This window comes from Brienomyrus brachyistius, chromosome 8 (genome assembly GCF_023856365.1).
Source record: "Brienomyrus brachyistius isolate T26 chromosome 8, BBRACH_0.4, whole genome shotgun sequence".
Lineage (NCBI taxonomy): Eukaryota > Metazoa > Chordata > Actinopteri > Osteoglossiformes > Mormyridae > Brienomyrus > Brienomyrus brachyistius.
This window is the reverse complement of record NC_064540.1, coordinates 21,410,788-21,436,688: the sequence shown is the minus strand read 5'-3', so window position 1 is coordinate 21,436,688 and position 25,901 is coordinate 21,410,788. Positions and strand designations below refer to the sequence as shown.

Sequence of the window (25,901 nt, the reverse complement as noted above, 5' to 3'; positions counted from 1 at the left end):
TGCAGTTTGACAGTGACCCTTGTGTTATCTGAACAGAAGCAGCTGGTCACACTCTCTTTGCAGTAACACCACACTGAACTCCTGTCCTTCTCCACACTCACTCTCCTTCCTTTCATGCACTTGAACAAATAAATAAATAAAACCGAAGAAGAAAGATCACAAGGACGATCTTTTGGCCATCGCAGTCCTGATTTCATATTCCAGCGGTGTCCGAATGTCAACTGTCTCCAGGACAAGCCAGACATGTCTATCTGTCATCATGAACAGTGAAGAATTATTTTCTCTCCTCTTCACTCAGAAACCATGGCCACATAATCTGGGAACAAAAATAATCAGTACACATTGTTTTGCAAGGTATAATCCTTAACCTTGAAATGGTCTGTGTGTAGCCAATGATTAACAGCAGACATATCTGTGATTCCCAGGTCTATAATAAGGACCACCTGTCCACCATAGGGTGTAATCTAGCCTATTCCAAGAAATTCAGGTGAGCAGGGTCAATTCAAAACTCAACCTTTGACCTTCACATATAACTGCAGAACTACAGAGCCACCAGTTATTGATTTTGAGCAGGTATTTATAGATGATTTTATATAAGGGATTTTGAGTTTATATTAGGTGGAAAAAGTAGGTTAGGAAGTGGGTGTGGCCTTGAAATGCATCATGGGAATTCCCATCCTCAGCGATGAGCAAAGGGAAGGTGCCCCCCCCCCCCAGATTGGTGAAAATCCAGTACAAACACTCCCCCTGGGGGGGAGATGGGATGGCATATTGCTGGGTGTGTGTTGTGGAGAATCCTATTTTGACTTGCAGGGTGGCAAACAACGTAAGAGGTCGAACTCATGGCCTTAGTGCACTTTGCCAGGACATCTCCTACCCCCCCCCCCCCTCCCCCCTCCCCCCAGCCCACTGCAGCCGATGGCAAAACCACACATCATAGCTGGATTCTCAGTGACAGCCACGAATATGAAACAACCCATGTCACGTGCCTCCCCAGGGGCTCAGCAGGAAGCCGCCCATTCCAGGGGCCGTTCCCCAGCACTGAAAAACGTTTATTTATTTTTCACCCGCAAACGTCTTTTTCCGTGACAAATTACAATGGCGTCTGCCCCCGGAATGGCTCTCCATTCCAAGCCGAGCCGCGATTACCGGCGCCTGGGGGCCAGCAGCATGATGCAGCAGGCTAATCTTTCACCGCCGACTGTTTGCACCCAGTGGTAAGTGGAGATGGGGCCAGCCGGGAATGCGGGGGGGCTGCTGAGAGCCCGGTGGCGGCTCGGGCTTCACGTGGCCGCTTACCGGAACGTCATGACAACAAACCGGTACTCTGATATTCAGACAAATGATGTGAGCAGGTTCAACAGATGGCAAAGGCTCAGCAGAACAGCCTTGGGGAAATACCCAATTGCGAAACCGCGTGAAAAAACGAAAATTTTAGGCTCAGCAGAACACAGCAAATAAACCTATATCAATTAAATATGAGTAACAAAATGGTTATTTATTTATTGTATTTAAAAAGTACAAAGAAAAACACACAATAGCCATTAGTGTTCCTTCAGAAATAATTGGCCCATGACAGGTGCTGGTAACGCATGCCTAGTTGCCTGGTAGCTGTAAAATGGGCCATCTTCCAGATTCACGTACTGCCTGGCATCCCCCTCCCAAAAGAACCCAGGAATGCGACTCCCTGTAATCAGGCCCACAGTGTGCACGGGTGGAGCCGGATCATGTCCAAGGAGGACCTGCTGTTTTACCCATGACCCAGTACGAATGGTAAAAAGGGTTAGGGTTAGGGTTAGGGTTAGGCAAGGTCACTTTGGATAATAAATGTATTAGCACTCAGAAAGTGATGGAAAGATTGGGCTCCAGTATCCTACAGATAAGACCTGCTGTCGAGCGTTGACAGAATCATAAACCCTCTTCTCACCACCCTCTGCCCCTACCCCCGCCCAGCAACGTCAAGCTGATCTTAGCGGAACGGGTTAGAACCGCCTTCGATGCTGATGCAGCAGTATGGTTAAATTAGCATGGAAGTCTTTCCATGTGATAATGCTTTGGCTCAGCGACCAATCGTATGCCAGAGCTCTCTGCTTGGGCGGCTTGTTTTCTCCTTTCCTTGTTTTCACAAGTGGTGACAGACAAGCCTTGAAGGTTCAGCTCGCAACGATACCACAGATCCACATGCCAAGAGAAGCTGCCCTGGGGGCTGCAAACCCCACCCCCCTGCCCAGCAGCAGCCAATCAGATCTGAGGGCGGAGGTTTGGGCAAGCACAACGACAAGACCCTGTAGAGAAGTTGCAGTCAACGAAATGTCTTTTTGGAAATAGCTTTTGCTTCAGATGAATCACTCAAAAGTAATTTAGGAATAATCTTCATAGTGTTATCCAAACTCCCCACATTTTTGTTTGAATTTTGTTTTTTTGCTGTTCAAAGTAACACTAAACAAAAAGGTTGCAATGTTCGCTTGCAGACGGAACAGCACCCACGTCCTGAATGCAGCCGAGCCCCACCACTAACATTTGCTTTCAAATTGCTGGACGGCTGAGCTGTTATTATGAGCACAAAACGTAGATTCGAATTTGCGTGCTTTCCTGAAAGCTTCTACTTATTTAAAACACCCTTTCATTCCGTATCACCGAAGAGCCATTTTTGTCCTCCCAATAAAAGCCCACAAATATAAAAAAATGACGGCAAATTTCAATCAGTTGGCTTTGGTGCGAGTTCTCTTTTCGTTTAGAGTTACAAAGAATGGCGTCTCCCCTGACGGGAATCAGTTTCCATTTTTGGGGAGGAGGGTCTTTCTTGCTCGAGTGGAAATCTCCCGCAAGCTTGTTGCTAGGTGAGTAATGAGGACGAAGGCGAGGAAGCCGGGCGGCACAAACAGCCGCACCATCCGTGACTGCAGCAGACACCTCGGAGCCCCTTCGATTTCCAGCCTTAAACATCTCCAGACCAAATGGAGTGAGTGATTTTGCTTCTGTCAGTTGGCCTCTGAGAGAAACCCCTGCTAATTACCTCCTGGCTACACCCCCCCCCCCTCCTTCTTTCAAGGCAATCACAGAAACGGCCCTGCAATACTGACCTGGTACGTCTACATCTGACTTGGCGCGGGTGGTCTACGGCGGTTCCTTAATCTCCTCTCCACAGATGCAAGGGTACCGGGCTTCATGCCCTGGCTCAGCCTGAACGGAATGTCCTGGAAAGCGTGCGTGCCAGGGAGGGCATGTGGGTGGGGGGACAGGGGGCGCCACTGCCCTGCTGCTGAGAGGTGGTTATTCACTGGGTTGAATCTTCCAGTTCTATATACACAGGTTTCTGATGCTGAATTAATGAGATGTGAGGGAAGCCCACTTTCACTGCCCACCCCCTCTCTTACTCTCACCCCTAGGCAATTTGCAGGGAAATCCCCACCCCACACAAAGCCAGGTGACATCACCACACTTCCCAAGTCCACAGACCAGCCTCTTTTCATGGTACCCAGCTACACATAGAAACATCCCTGTTCTTGTCACAGGCATTGACTGTATATCCCCAGAAACCACATGGATAACTCTATGGCAGGACCAAAGCCCCCGGACCAGAGGGCTCCTTTAAGAGGGCTGTGTAACTATGATGTGTTCTCGCTACCGACTGAACACTGGTGGCTTCTTTTCCAGCTTGTTGTCAGACGATATCCAAGCTGCAGTCGTCCTCTGTCCTGCCCTTATCTACTGTAGCCCTTTACGAGACAGCGGGAATCTTCAACCCAGCTGCCAGGAGGTTTTCTAAGAAAACAAGACGGATGATAAAATTACAGGCACCAGGTCACATGACCGACTGGGCTCGGCTAAGCGATGTTCCGTGTAACGTTCCGTGCACCATAATTGGCTGCCATTGAATGAGTATAGGAAGCCTTAAAAAAACGCAAATTACTAAAAAGCACACAGGCTGGAGAGACTCGCATGAAGACCCAGCTGAGGTGACGAAAGTAACAAAACAGTCCCTGGTACATAATGTTTAACATTTTACCAACGGACGCGATGCAGATGCATGTTCCAGAAATGAACGTCATCATTTCATAGCAACATGTGGCCTTCATCTTTCTGTTCGGCTGGTCTTCGCATGATCATGTCTACTTGCAAGATGACTAAAATCTCCTTAAGTGCTTCCAATAATGGAAATCAAACCCGGTAAGTAAAATGATCAGGGGGAAAAAGAAACATAAATGTTCCTGGATATTGTCAAATATTTTGACAGGTTTCACATTGGCTTGTAATTATTTCCGCAAAGAAAAGCCCAGGGAGGCTTTAAGTGATTTGAGCGTAATTACAAGCTGCTCAAACAGTATAACTTCGGTCTGTGGTTATTTATCTTCCTGTTTTGACAGCACACTTGTCTCGGGGACCCTCACCCCAAACCATCCACACCAGCCAACGACGCCCCCCTCCTTACCACGGTGTCACTCCGGTCATAAGTAACGCAGCTGATTCTTCCTGAATCGACACACCATAGTGGGGAGTCGTGGGTGCGTAAAAGGTGGTGACTGCAGGCTACCGCGAGATCATGTCCCACATGGCCGTATCGGCTTACACTGCCAACAAATCCAGCAGGGGTGGGGTGGGGTGGGGGGGGTTTGGGGTGTCTGAGTTCTGCTCTCCATGCATGCGGCATATGTGCAGGAAACACAGCCCATAATAACCATTTAATTCCTCTCCTGCTTCATTCATTCATTTATTTATTTATTGATGGGTTTAACGAGTTTCTTCTCTGCATCCATGATTATTACAGATATATTACTGTCTGAAAAACAGATCACTTGGGGGTGTGTGTGTGTATGTGTGCGTGCTGGGGGGGGGGGGGGAGGCACGTGGACAGTCCCCTCGTTAACATTCTGCATTCCGCCACGCTGCGGGGGATGGAGAGGTTCTGAAATATGACGCGGAGCCTCACATGCACCCACCCCCCACACCCACCCCCCAGAGAGCCTGACATTCTGAAACCCAAGTCCTGATTCATCCCAGCAGCGTTTGCTTTTCTTCTTGCGAGTTTCTTGCAGGTTTTGTTAAATTTGTGACAGAGACTCGAATAAATAACAGGAAGTGTTCCTGCCTCGGCCGTTCTCCTTCAATGTCAGTGTGAAGAGGCATGTTGTGAAGCATCCCCAGCCCAGGGCCACAGCACCACGAAAGCTGCTTCCCAGGATAGCAGATCTATGCAGGTTACAGAAATGTGACAGATCTATGCAGGTTACAGAAATGTGTCACATCTATGCATTTTACAGAAATGCGACAGATCTATGCAGGTTACAGAAATGTGACAGATCTATGCTTCTTGCAGTAATGTGACAGATCAATGTAGGTTACAGAAAAGCAACATATCTTTTCTGGTTACAGTAAGGTGACAGATCTATACAGGTTACAGGCAATGTGACAGATCCATGCAGGGTTCAGAAATGTGACAGATCTATGCAGGATGAGGTGAAGTGAGAAATCTGCACAGGTTACAATGATATGACATCAGCACAAGTTACAATGAGATGACAGATCAATGTAGGATATAGAAATGCAACAGACCTATTCTAGTTAGAGTAATGTGAGAGATCTATGCAAGTTACAGTAATTCTAATGCTGAATGGTGTCAATCAGCTCATGAGACCCCACAACAGCCATATGGTTCAAGCTCCACTACCCATTGAAGAAACAATGTCATCTTAATATCCACTGAAGCACCATTTCAGTTTATGTCAAATCAGTAGCAGGCAGAAACTCAGAGAACTGGGATGCAAGTTTTATGTCGACAGAGAAACACAAAATCCAGGATCCCAACTCCAGGATCAGAGAGTCCAGCTATGGTACCCTGGAGAAAAAAATCTTACCCTCTCCCTTTGAGTTCAACCACTAAGCAGCACTATGTTTTTACAGGTAATAATTTTGTTTTCAAATCTAAAACAGATTCTTGATTCACCTGCAAAGTACCTGCTATCAAAAACGACTCAAGACAATTTGAAGACAAAAGGTTAAAACTTAGAGCAGAATAGGAAACCCATTCATCACGACAGGCTGATTAAATAAATAATAGAATAAGGATACGAAATTACATTCCCCGACCGGCGGGTTTTTCACTGATATATAATTTCTCATGTGGGAATTACCTTACATAACATTACTGGATGCCCTCAATAAAGAAAGCATGGTCCTTTCAAGCCAGGGATGGAAGGACGGGTGAAATTACATTTGTTACACTGAGCAGAATGTGGGAAATGACCACCTTGTAACGGGAAAAAGGCTCACAGCCGGCAAATGACTGAGGAACAAAATCCAGGAGTTCCTTTCCCTGGTGAAGGGAATTAATCCTGACTCATATACATTTCCTCATGTGCCGTGCCACTCCATGTGTGTGTCTGTGTGTTTGTGTGTGTTGATCCGGCCCCCACACAGGACAGGGGGGGGGGCCGTGACAGAAGTGAAATGACCACAGAGACTCGTCACTGGAACTTTTCCGAGTCGCATGCGGCACAGAAAGCCCATTGGTTGCACCCCGAAAGAGTTTCGGGGAGAGTTGCCAGGGCGATAAATGACACCTTTTGATCCCATTACTCAAACTAATGGTGCGGCCACTTCCATCGAGGAGCCCTGCAGCTGCCGAAGACTTACGGGCTTCGAGGAAGGGAGGGAGGAAGACGTTAACCGGTCACGGGACACTAACAACAAATGAGGCGGCGAAGGACCAGAGGCGTTTCAGACATTGTTGGTCATCAAGGAGAAGAAGTTGTGCTGCCAGAGACCATGCATGGTGTGGCACTGTTCCCTATGAGCCTAAGGGGCGTCTGACATATCAACAGTTGGCTGTAGCCGGTCTAGATGGAAAAGTGGACCCCCCCGGGACAGAAAGGACAGGAAGGACCCCCACAGCCTCACCTCTGCAGATCGTCTTGTTCTCAGATGCCTCGTGACCGGCCTTGCAAATGCAGCGCCCGATAGGGACCATCCACTCCCCATCGCCATTGCAGTAGAGTTTTATGGGGACGTCCACCTCTTCGCTATTGGGGATACACACTCCCCACGCCACCACCAGCGAAGTGCTCTCTGCCCCGGTCAGGGTCTCCTGGAAGATGGCGCCATTCTGGATGACGCGGGGGCACTTGCGGTAAAAGACGCGGACGCCAATAAGCGACATGCAGCCGCCGTAGTCTTGGAAGGCCAGATAGAATCCTTGGCGGGACAGTTGGCCGAAACTGCGCACCTCCGTGTTGATCTTCATCATGCGAACACCCAGATCCACCTGCGAAAAGCTCTCATCGGCCGCGATGGTGTCCACCTTGATCCAGGGGTTCTCCATCCAAGGGGGGGAGGTCTTGGTGGCTGTGTCCGAGTCAGACTCATAGTAGTAGAGGTTGAAGGTCTCCTTGCAGGATCCCGGCACATTGGGGATGCTGCTGCAGTCTCGCACGGAGAATTTCATCTCCACGTGGACGCGGAGCGCTCCACGCCGCCGGATGTACTTAGTGCGCACCCAGTTGTTCTGGTTGCTGCTGAAGACGTTGCACACCTGGTAGGTGCGGATGGTGTTCATGTTCTCGTCGTAGCCACTCACCTCCTCCCACTGCGGGGGCAAAGACACAAGCCTTCAGTGATGCACACACTCATCCCGACCGTCGGCAGGTGACCTCTGACCCTTTTCTCCCCAACCTGCTTCATTAGATACAAAATAATTCCATATGTCATATGGTTAAAACATAGTATCAAAATCCTGAGTCACATAAATAAATACAATTAATTTATAAAAGCTAAAGGAACAGAGGTCCAATTGGGCAGAGGTTCCTCAAATGATGGATGTTAGAATGAGACCAGGCGGAGTGGAAACCCTGGTCTGACTGCTTCAACAGTTCAATATGCTATTTATTATTTATTTTCTCCTTGAAATGTCCATTGCAAAGTTATCGGGATGATAACACTTGAAGTGTGGCATCATTCATCAAAATTCGCCAGATCAAAGACAAAATCCTGGGCTGAAAATGAGTCCCGCTTGGTTCCTGGTCTCAGGTGGCCTGAATCTCATCCCCAGCACACCTTCGCCACCCCTCTGTTCTGCTCCCTGTTCATCACCCGGCATTTCAGGCATTGGCCTGAAATCTTGAGCACCCTAAGTACAGTGCAGGAACCTCACCACCTCCCGCTTCCGTGTGTTTCAGTAATATCCGGAAGCGTTCTCTCTCTCGGTCGCCGCTGCGCTGGCATCTGCAGTGTGTCGGCAGAGACAACTTGGCTCCGATTGCATTACCTCCACACCAAAAGATCATGCGTTGTGTTTCCACAATCCGTCAAAACCCTCTAAGGCCGGCTGGCATGATCGTCACACCGTCACACCGATCTCAGCCCCACGGTTCGCAGAACCGCTCTCGGGGGAACGGTCACACTCAATCTGCTTGTTCATGCCAACCTCATGCAAATGAACAATCGATCACCATCTACATGCCCCTGGATCTACATGCCTATTATGGGGTGTCTTCTGAAGAACCATAAAAAAAGTCATATTGAACAGTAATACTTGCACATACCATCGAAACACTGCATGTAATTCATTTGCACATTTTCATCTTGTCTGCTTTATTAGGTTTATGTTTTTGAGTTTATATTTTTATAATGTTTTTTTTCTGGGATTTATATATGCAAATTCTATGTGCCTTTTGTTCTGACCCTCTGTATACTTCTATATAGTTTGGATGACAATAAAGTTCACTTTAACTTTGACTAAATTCACTTTAACCTGCTTTGTTACCTCAAATGGAAGTACATACAGCAACAAATAACCATTCAACTAGTCCCTTAAAATAACTGATATTAGTTGCATCTGGAGCCACATTGTTCCTTTAATGAATAACTGGGCTCCTGGGCCTTTTTGTATTATAAATACACCTTCGACAAAAACGAATCGACGCATTAACATAATTCAGAAGCATAAGGATGAATTGGGATCATGACTGAACCTACTTGACAACACGATCAAGTTCAGTAATTACCGCTGATTAATGCAAGCAGCCGTATGCTCAAAGTCCTAAGTGGCTCGCTGGAGGATTGCGGCACTTCGGGAAGCCAGCCAAGCCCCCACCCAGCCCTGGATTACATCCTGTAAACTTCTTAATCTGTCTTATAATTAAAACGATCATGGCTTGCTGGAGTTAAGATTTAAGGGTCAAATCAATATCAGGAGTCGGAAAGATTTGCAACTGATAATGTTGTATTTAAAAATGAAATCAGAGCCTTGTTTCAGTTTTCTGTTACACACATGATAAGGATTCATCTGCAATAGCAATAGTTCTGTAGTGACAAAGGAAGTAGGGTGTAGTAAAAAAAAACATGATACAATCAGAGGCTCCACTCCTGTATCACTGTGAGAGACCAGGCAGGTGTTCTGGAACATTCCGGGGCCCTGGCAAACCCAATGCTCCTCACTGGTGAAAATCTGAAATTCTAACGTGTGACTTCTACAGCCTCGCTGACCCCTCTGCCCAGGGGCACCAGCCCTGCCCATTTACCCAAGCCACCCCCCCAAACAAGTCTACTCCTCACTTCACAGCTGATATAATTCCCCAAATTAGTGACTGCTTAATGAGGATTTAGGGCTCAGTCCCCCCTCCGAGTTTAAGACCCCATCTTTCTCATTCTTTCTCATGCCATTCATGCCGCCGGCCCACCGCACCCACCACACTCACCGCACCCACCGCACTCACCGCACCCACCACACTCACCGCACTCACCACACTCACCGCACCCACAGCACTCACCACACTCACCACACTCACCGCACTCACCACACTCACCGCACCCACAGCACTCACCACACTCACCGCACCCACAGCACCCACCACACTCACCGCACTCACCGCACTCACCGCACCTACCGCACCCACCACACTCACCGCACTCACCGCACTCACCACACTCACCGCACCCACCGCACTCACCGCACCCACCACACCCACCGCACTCACCGCACCCACCACACTCACCGCACCCACAGCACTCACCACACTCACCGCACCCACAGCACCCACCACACTCACCACACTCACCGCACTCACCGCACCTACCGCACCCACCACACTCACCGCACTCACCGCACTCACCACACTCACCGCACTCACCACACTCACCGCACCCACAGCACTCACCACACTCACCGCACTCACCACACTCACCGCACCCACAGCACTCACCACACTCACCGCACCCACAGCACCCACCACACTCACCGCACTCACCGCACCTACCGCACCCACCACACTCACCGCACTCACCGCACTCACCGCACCCACCGCACCCACCGCACTCACCGCACTCACCGCACCCACCGCACCCACCACACTCACCGCACCCACAGCACCCACCACACTCACCACACTCACCGCACTCACCGCACCTACCGCACCCACCACACTCACCGCACTCACCACACTCACCGCACTCACCGCACCCACCGCACTCACCGCACTCACCACACCCACCGCACTCACCGCACCCACCACACTCACCGCACCCACAGCACTCACCACACTCACCGCACCCACAGCACTCACCACACTCACCGCACCCACAGCACTCACCACACTCACCGCACCCACCACACTCACCGCACCCACAGCACTCACCACACTCACCGCACCCACCGCACTCACCGCACTCACCGCACCCACCGCACCCACCGCACTCACCGCACTCACCGCACCCACCGCACTCACCGCACCCACCGCACCCACCACACTCACCGCACTCACCGCACCCACCACACTCACCGCACCCACCGCACTCACCGCACTCACCGCACTCACCGCACCCACCGCACTCACCGCACCCACCACATTCACCGCACCCACCGCACTCACCGCACCCACCGCACTCACCACACTCACCGCACCCTCCGCACTCACCACACTCACCGCACTCACCACACTCACCACACTCACCGCACCCACCGCACTCACCGCACTCACCGCACTCACCACACTCACCACACTCACCACACTCACCGCACCCACCGCACCCACCGCACGGCTATCAGGCTCGTTAAACGCTAAACGCTTTGCTTCCTGTCACTACATCTGTGGCCGCGGATGACACGCACCATGGCAGAAACAAATAAATGCTGTGCGGACCTCCCTCACGGCGGACGGGTGGGGCACACGCGCAAATATTTAACGAATGATGAAGCAGCGTTGAGATTTGTAGGTAAATAGCCATTAAAGACTCCACAAACATTTAAGATAAATCACACTTTGCAGCCTGGCAGGACGCCAGGAAGAGACAGATGTGGCGGCTGTGGATAAACTGGCCCGCAGAAATCATCAAGAACTGGCTCTGCGCTGGGCGGCCATGCCTATCGATACTGACCCGTGTCACTTCTCCCCCAGAATCAAAGCAGAGGGTGGGACAGGGAGTGAGGGCCCTCCCATTTCCCACCACCTCCACAGGGGTTTAGAAACAGAGTTTTACCATGTAATAATTCCTCCTCCTGTTCCTGTCATGGAGGGAACCAAATGGAGCATGATGAGGAGGCGAGCGATCAAACAGCAAGTGTGAAATTAGGAAAGGAGTCTTCATTTTCTCTCCCTCCACACCCCCATGTCAGATCACCTTTGGTACAGTCATGTGCTTTATTTAAGGTATGAAGGAGGTGATTGGTTGAACTAAGGGAATTAAGGTCTTCGGGGTGAAAATGGAAATATAAAGATTTCACCCTTTCTTGGCCCAGCAATCTCTTTAATTCCCCCCCCCCAACCACTCTAGAGTGTTTGCTGGACAAAGAAGAAATGAAATAGCTATGTGACAAAAATCCCCCAGCCAGGTGTGAGCCGAACTCGCGTCTGCAGCAGGTGTCAGTTCTCGTTTTGACCTGCGCTGTCATATTTCCCCTTTCGCTGTGCTATTGTTACCCACCGAAACGCCACCAAAAGTGTCATTGCTAATCAAAGGGCTGTTTGGGTCTGGAGAGAGGCCGGCACCAATTCCTGCTCCTCGTTTGGTTAAGGAGCGAAGCTTTTGGGTCCATCAAGCTAGCTAGCATAGAGGGGGTGTGGTCACACACCCGGGATTGGCGAATCCCACGTGACTCCACCTTTTTTGAGAGGGTTCAGGGAATGTCAGAAAGGCCAATAATGGAGACATTCAAAGCGGCGACCAGGCTCACTGGGCTGAGGGCCTGTCCAGGTGTCAGTTAGAATTACTGGGCCTCTGCTGAGTCAGACCACTGCTGGCTTATTTAATAGCAGCCGCGTGCTAATAGCGCGATACATTTTCACTCACATTAGCTTTAATGATATAACGTGACGTACAGAATACGGTAAGATTAGATCTCACTATGTAAGAGTAATTATTATGGTCTAAGAAATGCTTTCCTGTCCCAAAGAGCTCCAAGGCCTCGTGTAACGACAGACTGAGGGTGGGATTGAGGGGGCGGCAGACAAGGGCCCACAGAAGCCGTAAGCTTCTCCAGCGAAGTCAAGCTCTCACCACTCAAGCAGCGGCTCGCTGATCTGTGATGCTCCTTCTACCAAAATCCCTGTTTCGTGACACCCAATATTTAGATGCCCGCTTTTTGGTGAGACATATCCAACCCCTCCTCAAGATGTATATACACGCCCCCGCCTGGATGTCATGAAGTCGGGGTGTATCATACATATCCTTTGGACGGTTCTGCTGATCTGCGGACAGAGGATCCCAGCAGCGCGATAGCTATGGAAACTTCCAGATGACCACGAACAGCTAGTCAGGTTATGTCAGGCAGCAGAAGAAGAGGGCAGAAAGTACATATAGGATTGACAGAACCCCCCTCCCCCACTCATGCACCCTGGTGAGTAAATAATTCAGAAGCTGAAAGGATGCCCAGGACCAGCTTCAGCAATAATGGGGAGAAACCTGTCAAGTGTAACAAAGTTTGGCTGGGTGGGGGGGGGGGAGAACAGCCATACAGAACATGAGGTGTGTGTGTGTGTGTGTGTGTGTGTGCCTGTCTGTCTGTCTGTCTGCCTATGTAATATATATATATATATATATACATTACATTACATCATGGAGACGAAATGTCCCCACAATGTTATAAAAACCTGTTATTTTGGTCTCCACAAGGGGAAACTCAATTTTATAGAAATCTCTAACAGCAATCAAAAAACTAAAAATGCAAAAAGACTAGTATTTTGTTTGGTTACTTATGGTTAAAGTTAGGGCCTTAAGCAAATCAATCACCTGATTCAAATCCCCTGATCAGGCATTTATACCCTTACTCTGCAGAAAAACAACTTTCTCAATAGCAGGCTTTTCACGAAATTAGACCTACTTAATTGAAGCATATGTGACTGTCAGACTTACTTCGATAAGCAATTATTTGTCAAGCAACACTAAACTAATCTAACGCACATATTAGTCTCCAAACTAAATTTTCACATGCATTCCTCAACTGAAACAATTTCTGGTTTAATATAACCAGAAATGATATTATAATAGAGGCAGGTCTGCACAGTTGTGGCATCGGGACGAGGTGTAAGTGTCCGCGGCAGTATGGGTTACGTGTCATGCAGAGCGCTCAGTGACACCGGGAATCCCCAGCTCACACACACACACACACACATACACGGAGCGAACACCTCTACAAAGCCGCCACAGTACCGAACACGGCACGGCGCGAGACGCCCCCGCGAGTAGCCAGACGCGCCCGTTTCGGGGGCCATCTGTTTTTCTGCCGCTCTCGCTTGATAGTGTCCGGGGGATTCCCCCGTCTGATGTCAGGCTTGGACAGATTTTATGGGGGGAGGGGGGTTGGGTTGAGCAGAACCGTGTCATCAGCGCCATCTGGCAAACGTGGCTGACGGAGGTGTGGAGACACACGTCCCGCCAATAGGTGCCTCTGCGTGGACGGGGGGGGGGCACTCTGGGTGGGGGGGGGCTTGCTCTTAACGGCCGTTAATGCCTATCTGGGACGGCCCAGTGAACTGCCACTTGCACCCATTCCAGTGCTATGATTCACTGAGCTGCACAGGAGCGTGAATGCAGATGCGCTGGACCCAAAACACAAGACCCCCCCCCGCCTCCCCCCATTAGAGGCGCTGAGAGGCTCAGTGCTTAGCTGCTGCTGTCTGTTTGGAAATACATGACAAACAGCGCCGGCTTGCCTTCAGGGCGGGTCTACGAGAACGAGGGAGGGGGCGTGGTGTTGGCCCTCCCTCCGCACCACAGGTCACGGCTCAGCCCAATGTGCACTCATATGCAGATTGTTCTGCCCAACCAATTTGCCTTCAGCGACAGCAGGAAAAAAGCTTTGATTTCCTATTTTAATTTTAGTCTGAAAATCACCATCGTAAACTGTAGCGATACAGAAAAGTACATTCTTATCCAGCTAGAGGACACTTTGTGAGGACGATCTCGTTGATGGAGAAATCTCTGCATCTGCCTGCTGCTAATTGCTGACATGTCATAACGAATGATAAACGCCACGCGCCGTCGTGTACCAGGGACCCTCCAGCTCCACACGCCGCGAGCCGTCAGACCGCCCACACCCCCCGGGGGGGCCATCCATTACAGTGGGGAGTTTGCACCCCGGCGAGGCTGCTGACAGGCTCATGCCTCGCCGCAGCGGAGGTAATGATTTTCACACGTGCGCCACCCCCATGTCGCCGCCCCCCCCCCCATGCTTCCTCTCTGGGATTCACCGCGCCTCGGAGCTGTCAGGGTACCCAAAGAAGAGGGATTGCCACACTGAAGCTGGGAGAGCAGGAAGTATAGGTTGGGCACTTTTGGCATCTGTTTCTGTCTGAGCCTGTTAGTGTATCGGGAGGCACAGGACTGCTGGTGTGGCTTTCAGTATGTGTGGCTACCGGCTTGTTTGCACGAGCGTGCAGAGAGAATTCCCTGTTCGGAATCTTAATAATGATCATGTTTTCCACTGGGGCTGGATCCTGGATAAGCTGCTTAAAAAAACACAGCAGTGAATGATTGCGCGTGAATATAAATATGTTAATTTAAAAATTGTTTTATATTTAAATTTAGGGGGAAAGATAAATCATCTGTCCTGCTGAGATCATGGTATTTTCCGTTTCGCAGCCTGGCTTTTATCGGAGGCAACTGACCCATTTATGTGCCGGGATATTTTCACCGGAACATTTCAGAAGGTTAAGTGCCTTTCTCAAGGGTACAGCAATCAGTCCCTCAAGGGGCATAAACCTACAGTTTAAGCTAGGGATCCACATCCTTAACAGCCACACCATCTACTGTCCGAGATATGAAAATACACGCTCATTTTATAATAGCTCATTTTGGATAAATTTTACGCCTGCATGTTGAAAGCAGGGAGAGCCGGTTTTCTTTGCGGCGTCCCAAGAAACAACATGCAGACACTTACAGCTCTGAGAACACTATTTTCCCCCGCAGGCAGAGACTGATATAATAAACAAAGGTTTTGGTTTAATGGTTCTTTTACTCTGGGCAAAAAAATTTGTGCCACACAGCTCTGAAGTCTAATGGGGTTCTTGAAAGTTTTGTATGAGTGGTAAAGTCCAGGAGAGGAGTGATGCAAAATGGCTGCAACGTCCTGTGAGGAAGGAAGGACTGAGGCTGGAGCTGAAATGAGAGTGAGCATCAGCAGCAGTCCACAGCATTCCGCTGTCACTGCCACGGTCCGGGCGGCGGGAAAGAGGCTGTCCGCTAGCCCTCAGGTTTGAGGAAACGGCGCTGATGGTGAATTCAGACTATTAGCGTTAAGAAAAAAGAAGAAAAAAACTTTGTAGTTCCACAAAAGAACTGTTGAGAAAGTGTTTTCTTTTTTTCTTGTCTGTCAGTTTCTGCTTTTTCTTTTGACAGAAGGCAGTGTATAATTTAAACCAGCCCAAATACATTCCGCAGAAGCATAAATAATTGAATAAAATGGAGCGTATTTTTTCGTTTGTTTTTATTTTAGGGTGCACCGGCAAATTATAGTACATTTTTTTCTCTACTGAAACCTGTTTTGAAAATGCCAGATCGTGTGCAGAGAGAAGGGAAGGAGGGGCGGGCTCAAAGACTCAGGTTGCGGGGGTGTTAGTGAAGGCCTGAAGCTTGGGGGGGGGGGGGGGGGCAGCTAGAGAATAATGCCTCCAAACCATATCACTCCACATCACGTCCAGTGCTTCGTTCATTTGAGTTGCAGGAATGTGGGTAGGTGGGTGGTTATTTGGGAGATCTGGTGTGAGGAGCACATGGGTCCTAACACAGCTCAGCTCCTTGAGATGAATCAAAGTAAAATGACACAGCCATGAATATGAAGCGTTGACCAGGTGTCAAGGAACAATCTTACCCATTGGCTCATGTTGGTTTCCTGGGCCAGAAGAAATATACGTAGCACTTGACTGGCACCAAGGGCAACTAGGAATTTTTGATGCAGGCTGGTATGAGGAACCATAATTCATATGCGAGTGCCAACCTTATCATTAACCAATGATATGTTTTGAAACGGTGAGTGACAGGGACAGGGGTCCTCCGCAGGCCAATCAGCTTTTAGCTGGAGCCAGTGGCCCCACTGCTGTATATGCCCCTGATTGGTAATCAAAAGAATCACCTGATTACAAAGAGGTCAGAGAATGGTTAAATATTTAGTTTGAAGACTGGAGTCACAAGCTGTGGATCACTAGAGAAAAAGAACCTAATCTTATTCTGGGCTGTGCTCTTTATGTTTGCGTACGATCGGTTCCTGGCCAGGCTCTGGAGATAGGTGTATTAGGTTAATTAGGTGAATTAGGGTCTCTGAATTGCCCACAGCATGCTTCCAGTGCCTTCTAGAATAGGCTCCAAGATCACTGCAACCCTGTACTGAATCAGTGGTTACTGAGCATGGATGGATGGATGGATCCTGTCTGCCTACCCCACCCCCTAGGAAAATAGCAGCATCAGTGTGTATGCAAAAGCCACCAGAAAATAGTGTCATTTGGTTGAAAACCACCAGCATGCTCCTCACAGCTCCTTAAAATTAGATTAGAAACAACCGACTGGAGGCCCTCAGAGATACAAACACGCAGATTAGAAGCTCCGGGTGCCACAGACTTGCAGACGCGGCCTCGTTCCCTCAGATCCCCTGGTCGTCCTCCAAAAGTCGGCAAGGCCCGGTGACCTTCCACCCAGACCGCATCACTTCTGGGGCCCCCAGGGGATCGTGGCCAAACCACGGCCTTAAGAAACAGCTGACGGAGTCGCAGCCCCATTTGCCTCCCTGGGCGGGAGAAGACTGTATGCGCTTTGGGACACCGTGACGCGTTTCATCCATGATTTTTTGGTTTAAGAGCAGAGAAATAAAGCTGAACAAAAAAACTGAAAACAGAACAGAGAATAAAAGAGAAATATGGGGCGACGAGCTGTCCTATGAACTTAAAAAGCAGAAAACACGTTAGCAAATTCAATAACGCCGTAAATCGTTCCATATGAAGTGCTAAAAACAAGACATGAAACAAAAACGTGTAAGGAGAAAAAAATGAAAATACTTACACTGCTGTCACTCACCCCGGAGACAGGGTACACCGTCCAGCCCAGCTCGGCTGTGGCCGTGGTGGAATCCATCAGCATCTCTGTGGGGGGTAGAATTTACCGTTAGCCTGCTGATCTATCACAGAATGAAAGTGGGTCAGCCCGAGTCCGTCCCCAACCGTCACACTGTTAAACATGGCAGCAAATCTGGAACTTCAAGCCTCTCCCCGAGAGAGCAAACCAGACGAAGGCAACATGTCTGAGCATTGAAATCCCGGTAAGAGTGGCTGTTAGAGACTGCCAACATCAAACAGGTCCAGCAGATGCACCCTGACCTCTGACTCTTGACCCCAGAGCATGCTGCTCAGAGAGGGGCTCATCAATCCTGCTGGCCCTAAGATATTATTAGTGCGTTCGATTATCTCCAAGTCATAAATTCAGAGGTGCGTGATGTCACGTCCGACCAATCTCCCATTCGAGCTACACGTCTCGGAACAAACATGGCTGCCTCCATGAACACACTGCTGTGTGTTGTTGCTTTATATTGTAGCAGATTTGGAGTGAGATTCTTTTTTCCAAGAGACAAACAAACAAGAAATACAAAGTAGTCAAACCACATTAAAAGCTTTATAATATTTTAGTACATTCATAGCGATCATAGCCTCAGCATGTTTTTGGACTGTGAGGGATATCATAATATGGTATTCTCTTAATCGACCACGTACAATTGCATTTATAACTATTAATACATTTAACAAAAAGTATTCATAAAACAGAATTACTGTTGACTGTGTAAGCTGCCATGTTGAAATGATGTCACAAGAGAATCGTGAACAACATAATTCTGTCTTACATCAACGTCGGAAAGGAGGGTGTGTTTCGGACAGGAAGTGACGTTTTTAATGACGTTTTTATCCCAGTTCCGACACGGAGAGAGATACTCCATCTGATTTTTACCTCCAGGTTCCCCCTCTATGGGTTTCTAAAATCCCCACCTGACAAAGTATTGGCCATAATCAGTGCTTTACCCTCACAGCTAATTTATTGCTCGTGCTGAAGAAGTGGGAAAGAAATTTTATATTCTGCAGGCAACAGACTACATTCCTGCCTTCCCTTCTTCCCTACAAAAAATGACAAAAGTGGACATTTCCGGTCCAGAAAGTAAAAATCCAGAACAAGATTCAACCAAGAAGTACATTACTCTGTGACTGTGACTCTTTATGCTCAACTAGCTGGTTGAAACAAAATCTTGGCCTGGATTTTTACATCCCAGTTTCATGAATATGGACATACATTTTTTAGAATAGGCCATGAAAATAAAGAAAGCCCATAAAATTAACAAACAAGCAGAAACTGAATGGCGCCTCTTGATTTGAATTTGTGTTCTGAGACCAAGTCAGGTTTTTACAGAAACCTTCGCTTCCCGGTTCCTGTGAGCGACCTCTACTGGCTTTGGTCCTCTGTTGACAGTGAGTGCACCCGTCCCAAATGCCGCTGGAACGTTCCCCACACCCGTGGGCCCGTACAGAGCCGAGCAGGAGACAATGGGGGCCGCACTGCTCCAGCGAAGGGCATAGCCCTCCAACCAGAGGGCAAGTGAAAGACAAGAGTCCTGTGTTTGGACTAGATCCAGAAAAGCGAGCGGGAGGAGGCAAAATGTAAGTGGAGGTGCAAGCGGGCATGATAACGTCGCAGGAACAAAGCCAGCGGCCCTCCTGGTACCGCTCCTAGCCGTCTTTTCTCCAGAAAGAGCCGCTGCCTCCTTTGTTGTTTTCTTTCCTCTGCACCTTCTCCCCCCACCCCCCCCTTTTCCGCCACCACTGGCGAGTAGCGTTCGGAATGCATCCCTGAGGAGGGCAAGCATTAAACGTACGGGGCTACCCAAGATTACTCAACGAGAAGCACATGGAGCTTTTTCCGCTGTGACCATCGAGGATTTATAAGAGCTCCCCACTTCGAACTAATTACCACGGCCCCCAGGCGGCCACATTTGGGAAAAATACACACAGTGCTTATAATGTATGCAATGTTATTCCATCAGCCCCCCACCCCCCATGATTCACAGCCCGTAAGTCGAGGTAACAAGCAGCTTTGTTTACGTATAAATAGGTATCCTATATTCCTTAGCTAGAGATGTCACATGAGAATAGCAAATAGCAGAAGAAGTGATGGGGGTGCCCTGTTATGCCCCCCCCCGAGAACACCCCTGGGGTCCACGCCGTGCTTGTTTTTGCGCTTCAAGCTTGGTGGGCTGATGCGAAACACATATCTGTCTCTTTGCCTGCCACGTAAGCACAGGTCCAATGTCGCCACGCTAGCCGGGAAACATTAACGCTACAGGCTGGGTCGTCGTGTCAACCATTTCAGTTCCCCCCCCGCCAGATCCTTGGGGAGCCGTATCTCAGTTTAGAGAGGAAGAGGTTACCTTGCCGGGATGAGTGCCCCACATGGGCGGAGCACCAGAACTCCCCCACCCCCAATAACAGCCAAAAAACACTGCATCTGAATGTCATGGAGCTCAACAAACAGCACAATAAAAGTTATATAAATAACAGAGGAGCAAATGTTGGGGGGGGGGGGGGGTGGAGCTCTGTGAAGGAGCAATGCCTAGATACAGGTGGTACTGAAGCAAGAGCGACATCTTCCAACAGGGGTGTGAAGGTGTACGAAAAACCATCACACCTTCAAGAAGTGTGCTGAGCTACTGTGTTCGCCGAACTAAGGATCTGGGAGTTCCCATGGTAGTATTTGGGATTCTGGGTTGTAGCCGGTGTGCAGAGAAGGCCTGTCTTTGGTGACCGTGACGATGGAGGCAGACGGCGTTCCGGAAATCAGGTAGGGCCTTTGTGCCGGCCATTTCCCAGGGAGACGGCGAACAGAAGCGTCGTCCGTCAGGTTTCTGCAGGGACCGGCAGACAGGTCCCATTCGCCTGCTCGTTCAGTCCGGACTCGAGACGGAGAGTGAAGTGGGGGAGGGGAGGGTGGGCGGATCAGTGGGGTGCCAGGTAAATTACTACATCACAGGGCCGGCAGGGAGGAAAACCGACAGAATTAGGGTTTTAAAAAAGGCAATCTGTCAACTGCTATGTCTGTAAAAGAAAAGGTATCCCGTTGGCCTGTGTAGCTGATGCTACATTTCATACTACAGATTTACAGGCTATTAACAAAAACTGATGTTTTTTACCCTTACTTGGAAGCAAGATGGTTTCCCTCTCAGTTATTTGCTATTCCTGGTAATAAATACTCCTGTCATTAAGTGGGTAGAAGTACTAACCCTATTCCCTAAATCCTAAATCTCGTCTCCTAACCCCAGAGTGCTGATTTTGGGTTAGACTGAACACGGATGCAGCGTTCAGTCTGGCCTCGACCACCCATCCCGGAGCCTCACCATACGTAACCACACACAGAGCGAGACTCAGTCCTCTCCTGGACAGAGGAAGCCAGTGAAGGACAAAAGTGATGGTCGCTTCCCCAAAGAGCAGCCAGCCTTCTGATTTATATTCCTGTGCAAACCGCTAACTTTTAATTAACAGGGCTGCTGTCACTGCCCCCACTTATTTTTAGGGACGTACAATATCTCCAAGACATGCAATTCTAGGCAAGCGTAATAGCGGGCTCTACCCCACCTCCCCCCCATTTATCATAAAGCCTTAATCTTGTAATTAAGCAGGAGAAATTGAATTTGCACAGCCATTGATAATATAATGTGATGTAGCAAAGCTTACAGAAGGAAATGAGAATTATAGCCCATAACGGTAATGAGAACTGGGGACAAAGCGAACGGTGAAATATAAGCCAGCGCCTGGCATTGGACGGGACAGAAGGTGTCCCCGGCGGGAATATGCGATGCACGCCGTCTCCCATAATGCACCGCGGTTACCTGCTATCGGCAGTCCAGGGGCAGGCGGGGAGTGGCAGTTGACCCAGAAAGATGGATTAGTCTGCCTATCATTCGGCCACAGTAGACGCACCAATTCATTACCACAGCCTTCACATGCTGCCCCCCTCCCCATACTGGGGGGGGGGGTGCTCCAGAAATACCAGCACAGTCTGACACGGCTTCAATTATTTACACGGCAGATGATGCAGGCTGCTAAGCGGGAAGGCTAGCGTTGTCTTGGCGATGATGGCAGTCCGGAGGAAAGATCCCGGCCACCCCAAAGCAGTCCATACCCCCCCCTCCCCCGGCTTATGCTATGGTCCTTGGTCCCCCACCCCCACAATCTGGCAGCTCAAGTCAAGAAGCAACAGTCAACTAAATCCAGATACTTTAGCACATAAACAGAATTGCTCAATATTCTCTGCAATGCTGCCTCCAAGCAGCAGTGGCTAAATGGACCTTCCGGGACGCGTCATTCTGCCTGTAATGTGTAGGTCAGCAGAGATTTTACCCACATGACAAATCTGCCTCACAGGAGGTTTTCCCCCAAGGCTCAAACTCCTAAAAGAACATGCATCTCGCTGGCAGCCAGACAGAATTTCAGACTCTTCCAGCCAAAGTGTTTAACTTATAAAAAAGAAAAAAAAAATGAACCGTCAAGCACACATTTTACAGTAAGTTAAAAACGGAGCGGCGCAGTCAGAGTCGGAAGATTTCATCAGCCCTTTTCTCTGCCACCCGGTGCCTCATTGCAGGCTTACATTTAGCTCTGGAAATCTTTCACTTCCCCACTTTGATCAGACCAACAAACCAGGAACTCCCCAGCTGCTCTGGAATGTAATCTGCAACCAATGAACTGGACGAGGGACAAGCGATCAATCAGGCCATCCAGCCTCCTGCTGGAGCCATGCCAGACACATTCAATGGAGGAGGCATCCCAGTAATGGATTGTTAGTACCTGCAGTAGCCAGTTGATGTCCTGAACTTCCAACACATCCCCACCCTTCACTATTGACACAACCTTGGCAGTGTGTGGCAAGAGAGCTGCCCACTGATCCACTGGATGCAGTTCAGACAATCGGTGTGTCTAAATAGCCAAGTGTGTGTGTCCAGCGATGGCCGCCCTACGATCCAGCACAGGATACACAGCTTGATGATTAACGCACCTGTTAGTTTCACACTAGTTCCACCTCCTATCTGCAATCCCATAACGGAACAAAGTAGCACCTAATAGTGTTTTGTTATGAAAGCAATATTTTAATTTTATTTTGGGCTTTTGTGGTTCCACACAATTTTCATTCTGGTCTCGGTTTTATTTAACGAAACACTTTTTTCCACCACATTTTCCTCACTTCGGTTTTCATTTAAAATCGCGGCCTTGATTAGCAGTCTCCCATTGACTCTGTCACCGCGAATCCATCCATACTGGAAATTTCTCGTACTTCATAACGAATGTAAAATGCATTATAATCATGAGCTCCCCTCTGGGAGAACCTTCACTAGGCTCCAGTAGAAATGAGGAAGAGCAACAGCGCTGCAGGACACTCGAGGGCCAAAGCGGGCGCCCTGCCCTAAACACTGTTTGCAGGTTTACTCTCCCAGGCATCACGGTTCCAGCACAAAGAGAGCGCATTGGTGTGAAAAAGCACGCCTTCCTCCCTCAGCTACTCACCTCGCTCTCACACAATACAGGCACGGATTCACTTAAACCACATGTCGCTGGAACGCGGTAGAGAACCCACTGGGACATGGCGAGAGACATCCAACCTCCACACTCGGAACCAGAAGCGGGAACCGAACCTCCGACCCTGGACGTGCGAAGTGGTGCTGCTACCCAACCGCCACACCTTCCAGGCCAAGGAGCGAAAAAACGGAATCAAGGCAATATCGTCATACTGTGCGTTACGTTAACGTATGTTTGATTTGTGACCTGTTACCCAGGGAATACATTCTGCTGATGTCTATTCAAGCAATGAGAAGCAGTCTGCCGAAATGCTGCAAGGACCTGTTCTGGAACAGATCCATCAACGCAGCTACCACACTTCACGGGAGGGGAGGACGTGCAGCTGAAGTTCTCTCCTTTCTGTAGTAATTCAGACAAAGGCTTCCACTGTCTAGCATAAGTGTTTGGCACAATCTCACATCATTCACTGCAGATAAAGTCCTTTGTCTTCTGGAGGAACGGCAAGGTGACATCGCTCCTCCCCCTCTTACGGCGTTTAGCTTCCACTCTGAAAGTAGTGGGAAAAAAATAAAAACACCACATTCAGATTCATAAGGGTACCGGTGGTATTTGTGTAAATGCGTGCCGGGGGGGCACCCCGACGCCGAGCCTGCATCAAGGCGCCGTGTGCACATGCGGGGGCTGCCCAAAGCCGGAATCGGCCCCCGATGGCCGTTTCCCAGCAATCCCCACGTGGGCTGGGTCTGCTCTCCAAGGCCGCGGCATCTTACATATGTTTCCGTGGAGACGTCACTCTATGCAGACCCAGGATGGCGAACTAGAGGCCCCACTGTGAGGCAGGGGCTGTGAGGGAGGAAGGGAGGAATAACCAGCACTGTGTATCAGGTCCACCCTGAATGGGAGAGGGGCAAACTGGGGAATGTTGGTCTGAGGAGAGTCAGGGATACTCAAGCCATCGCACAATCAAAAATAAATATAGTCCATGGTAGCCCCCCGGCAGCCCCATACCCCATTAAGAAAGCGATCGTCATATCCATATATAATTACTAAGCAGAAATAATAATGATAATGATAAATCTGTGTCACAGGCCCCATTTTGGACATCAAGCACCAGTTGTTCACGTGTGAGTCCCAGCTAGCTTCAGGCAGGTCCTGGGATACCAATCACCTGTCACAACAGATGACTATTTCATATATTGGCCAAAAAAATAAAAACTGAATAAATTTTCCAGGAGTGAGTCTTACATCATTCCCTGTTATAGCACCCTGACGTTTTGACAAAATCTTCTAAAATGTGCTCTTTCCGCATGAGGATGTGATGTTTTGGTTTATGTGCTGCCCTTCTGATAAGAGGGGGCCACCCGTCACATGCTCATCGACGTCAGATTCAAATGAAGGAACGACGTCTGTATTGACTCTGTTCCAGTAACCAATTGCAACTATTTAACAAAACGGCAGGATCCAAATTCATATTTTTTTCCGGATTCTTCACAATTTCATTTTATTCTTGTTATAAAACATCATAACAAAAGCACAAAAAACACTACACAGAAACTAAATTAAATGTGGCGCACATTTCAGTCAAATTAGACGACTGAAATTTCTGCACTGGCTTTGTCGATGTTGCTGCAATCTGGATACTAACCCGCTCAAAAGGATTTGACTATTCATCAGTTTCTTTTTTGCAAGCATATAACTCTCTGTCAAAAGGTCACTGATATTGTATAAATCCGTTTCGGAACCGTTTACGCAATACATGTGGCTGTGTTACACTACAGTGATCCCGAGACCTCCAAACTAGCCGACCTGTTATTTACTGTTCCTGGCATCATTTTTTTGTTTTTAAGAAAATGCTTAGAAGCTAATGAACTACTTTTGAATAACGCTTTACATTATCTGCACCTTCATAGTGCATTCATTACACATACATTGAACATTCATTGCACCTTCATAATGTATTCATAATGCATTCATAAGAAGCTTGTAAGTATACCTTGATAATATTTACATATATCAGCTTTGAACCTCATATGATACAGTACATATTATAATCATATAATCTTGTAATGTTTGCTTCTTATGAATATTAAAGGTATGTTAGGATGGTTATAAATGCATTATAAAGGTGCATTGAATGTTTGATGAATGCATTACAAAGGCATTATGAACGGGCAGTTAAGGGCGTTACCAAATTTCATTCCACAAGAAAGGAGACTGGTTGCATTCTGAATGATTCTTCGCAAACACATGTACCAGAGTTTATCACTTAGGCTTCATACCTAATATATGACTCATTTTATCGTTTGGGGGGGAAAGGATGTTTCATTCTTTTTTCAGACAAACACTGTTATGTATCAAACACCTCGACTGTAGCCCGGGGTGTTAGATACGTAGGTCAGAAGAAAATGTGTAAAGCACTTTCAAAACGAATGTGAAGGAAGGAAAATATTATACAAATTCTTTGCCAAGAGTTGATTTATTTGAAAACACAGTTCTGAGAGCAAGGCAGCTGGTGTGCATCCTCTCTCCAAAGAACAAGTTCTTATCTTCTTCCTTTGGTAAAGGCCGTTCCTTTTAGTGCGGCCGCACATCCCTGACCTTTCTGAACACAGATCTAACTGGCGTTCAGGGGTTAGGTGCGTGCCCACTGTCAAATAGGAGGCATGGCGGTGTTGTGGAGACCCTTTTTACTAGGGTAAAATGAAGCGTGTCTCATTTGGCCGGATCCCCAATTTTTTTTTTCCCAGCATGCTGCGTGTCTGCTTCAGATCTGAAAGACTGCAGATATAAACAATCCGGAGAGAAACAGCCACAGAAAACGCTCGGCCAGAAGCCGTGCCTTCGGAGGCGTCCGTCCAGAAATCCCTCGGTCTGCTCGGA

At 48.6% G+C, this 25,901-nt stretch overlaps 1 protein-coding gene across 6 annotated transcripts in view; it reads right to left on the bottom strand.

Moving 5' to 3' along the window:
* The window catches only part of ephb2b (eph receptor B2b), a 111,242-nt gene that overhangs the window by 49,603 nt on the left and 35,738 nt on the right, over window positions 1–25,901 (bottom strand). For 4 of the 6 annotated variants that reach the window (XM_049022134.1, XM_049022136.1, XM_049022135.1 and 1 more), the window contains exons 2-3: window positions 17,479–17,558; window positions 6,898–7,582 (exon numbers count right to left, since the gene is read on the bottom strand). In XM_049022134.1, coding sequence (XP_048878091.1) covers window positions 6,898–7,582; window positions 17,479–17,558 — 765 coding nt within the window. The remainder of the gene's footprint in view (window positions 1–6,897; window positions 7,583–17,478; window positions 17,559–25,901) is intronic. The other 2 variants (XM_049022138.1, XM_049022139.1) reach the window with 1 other exon arrangement.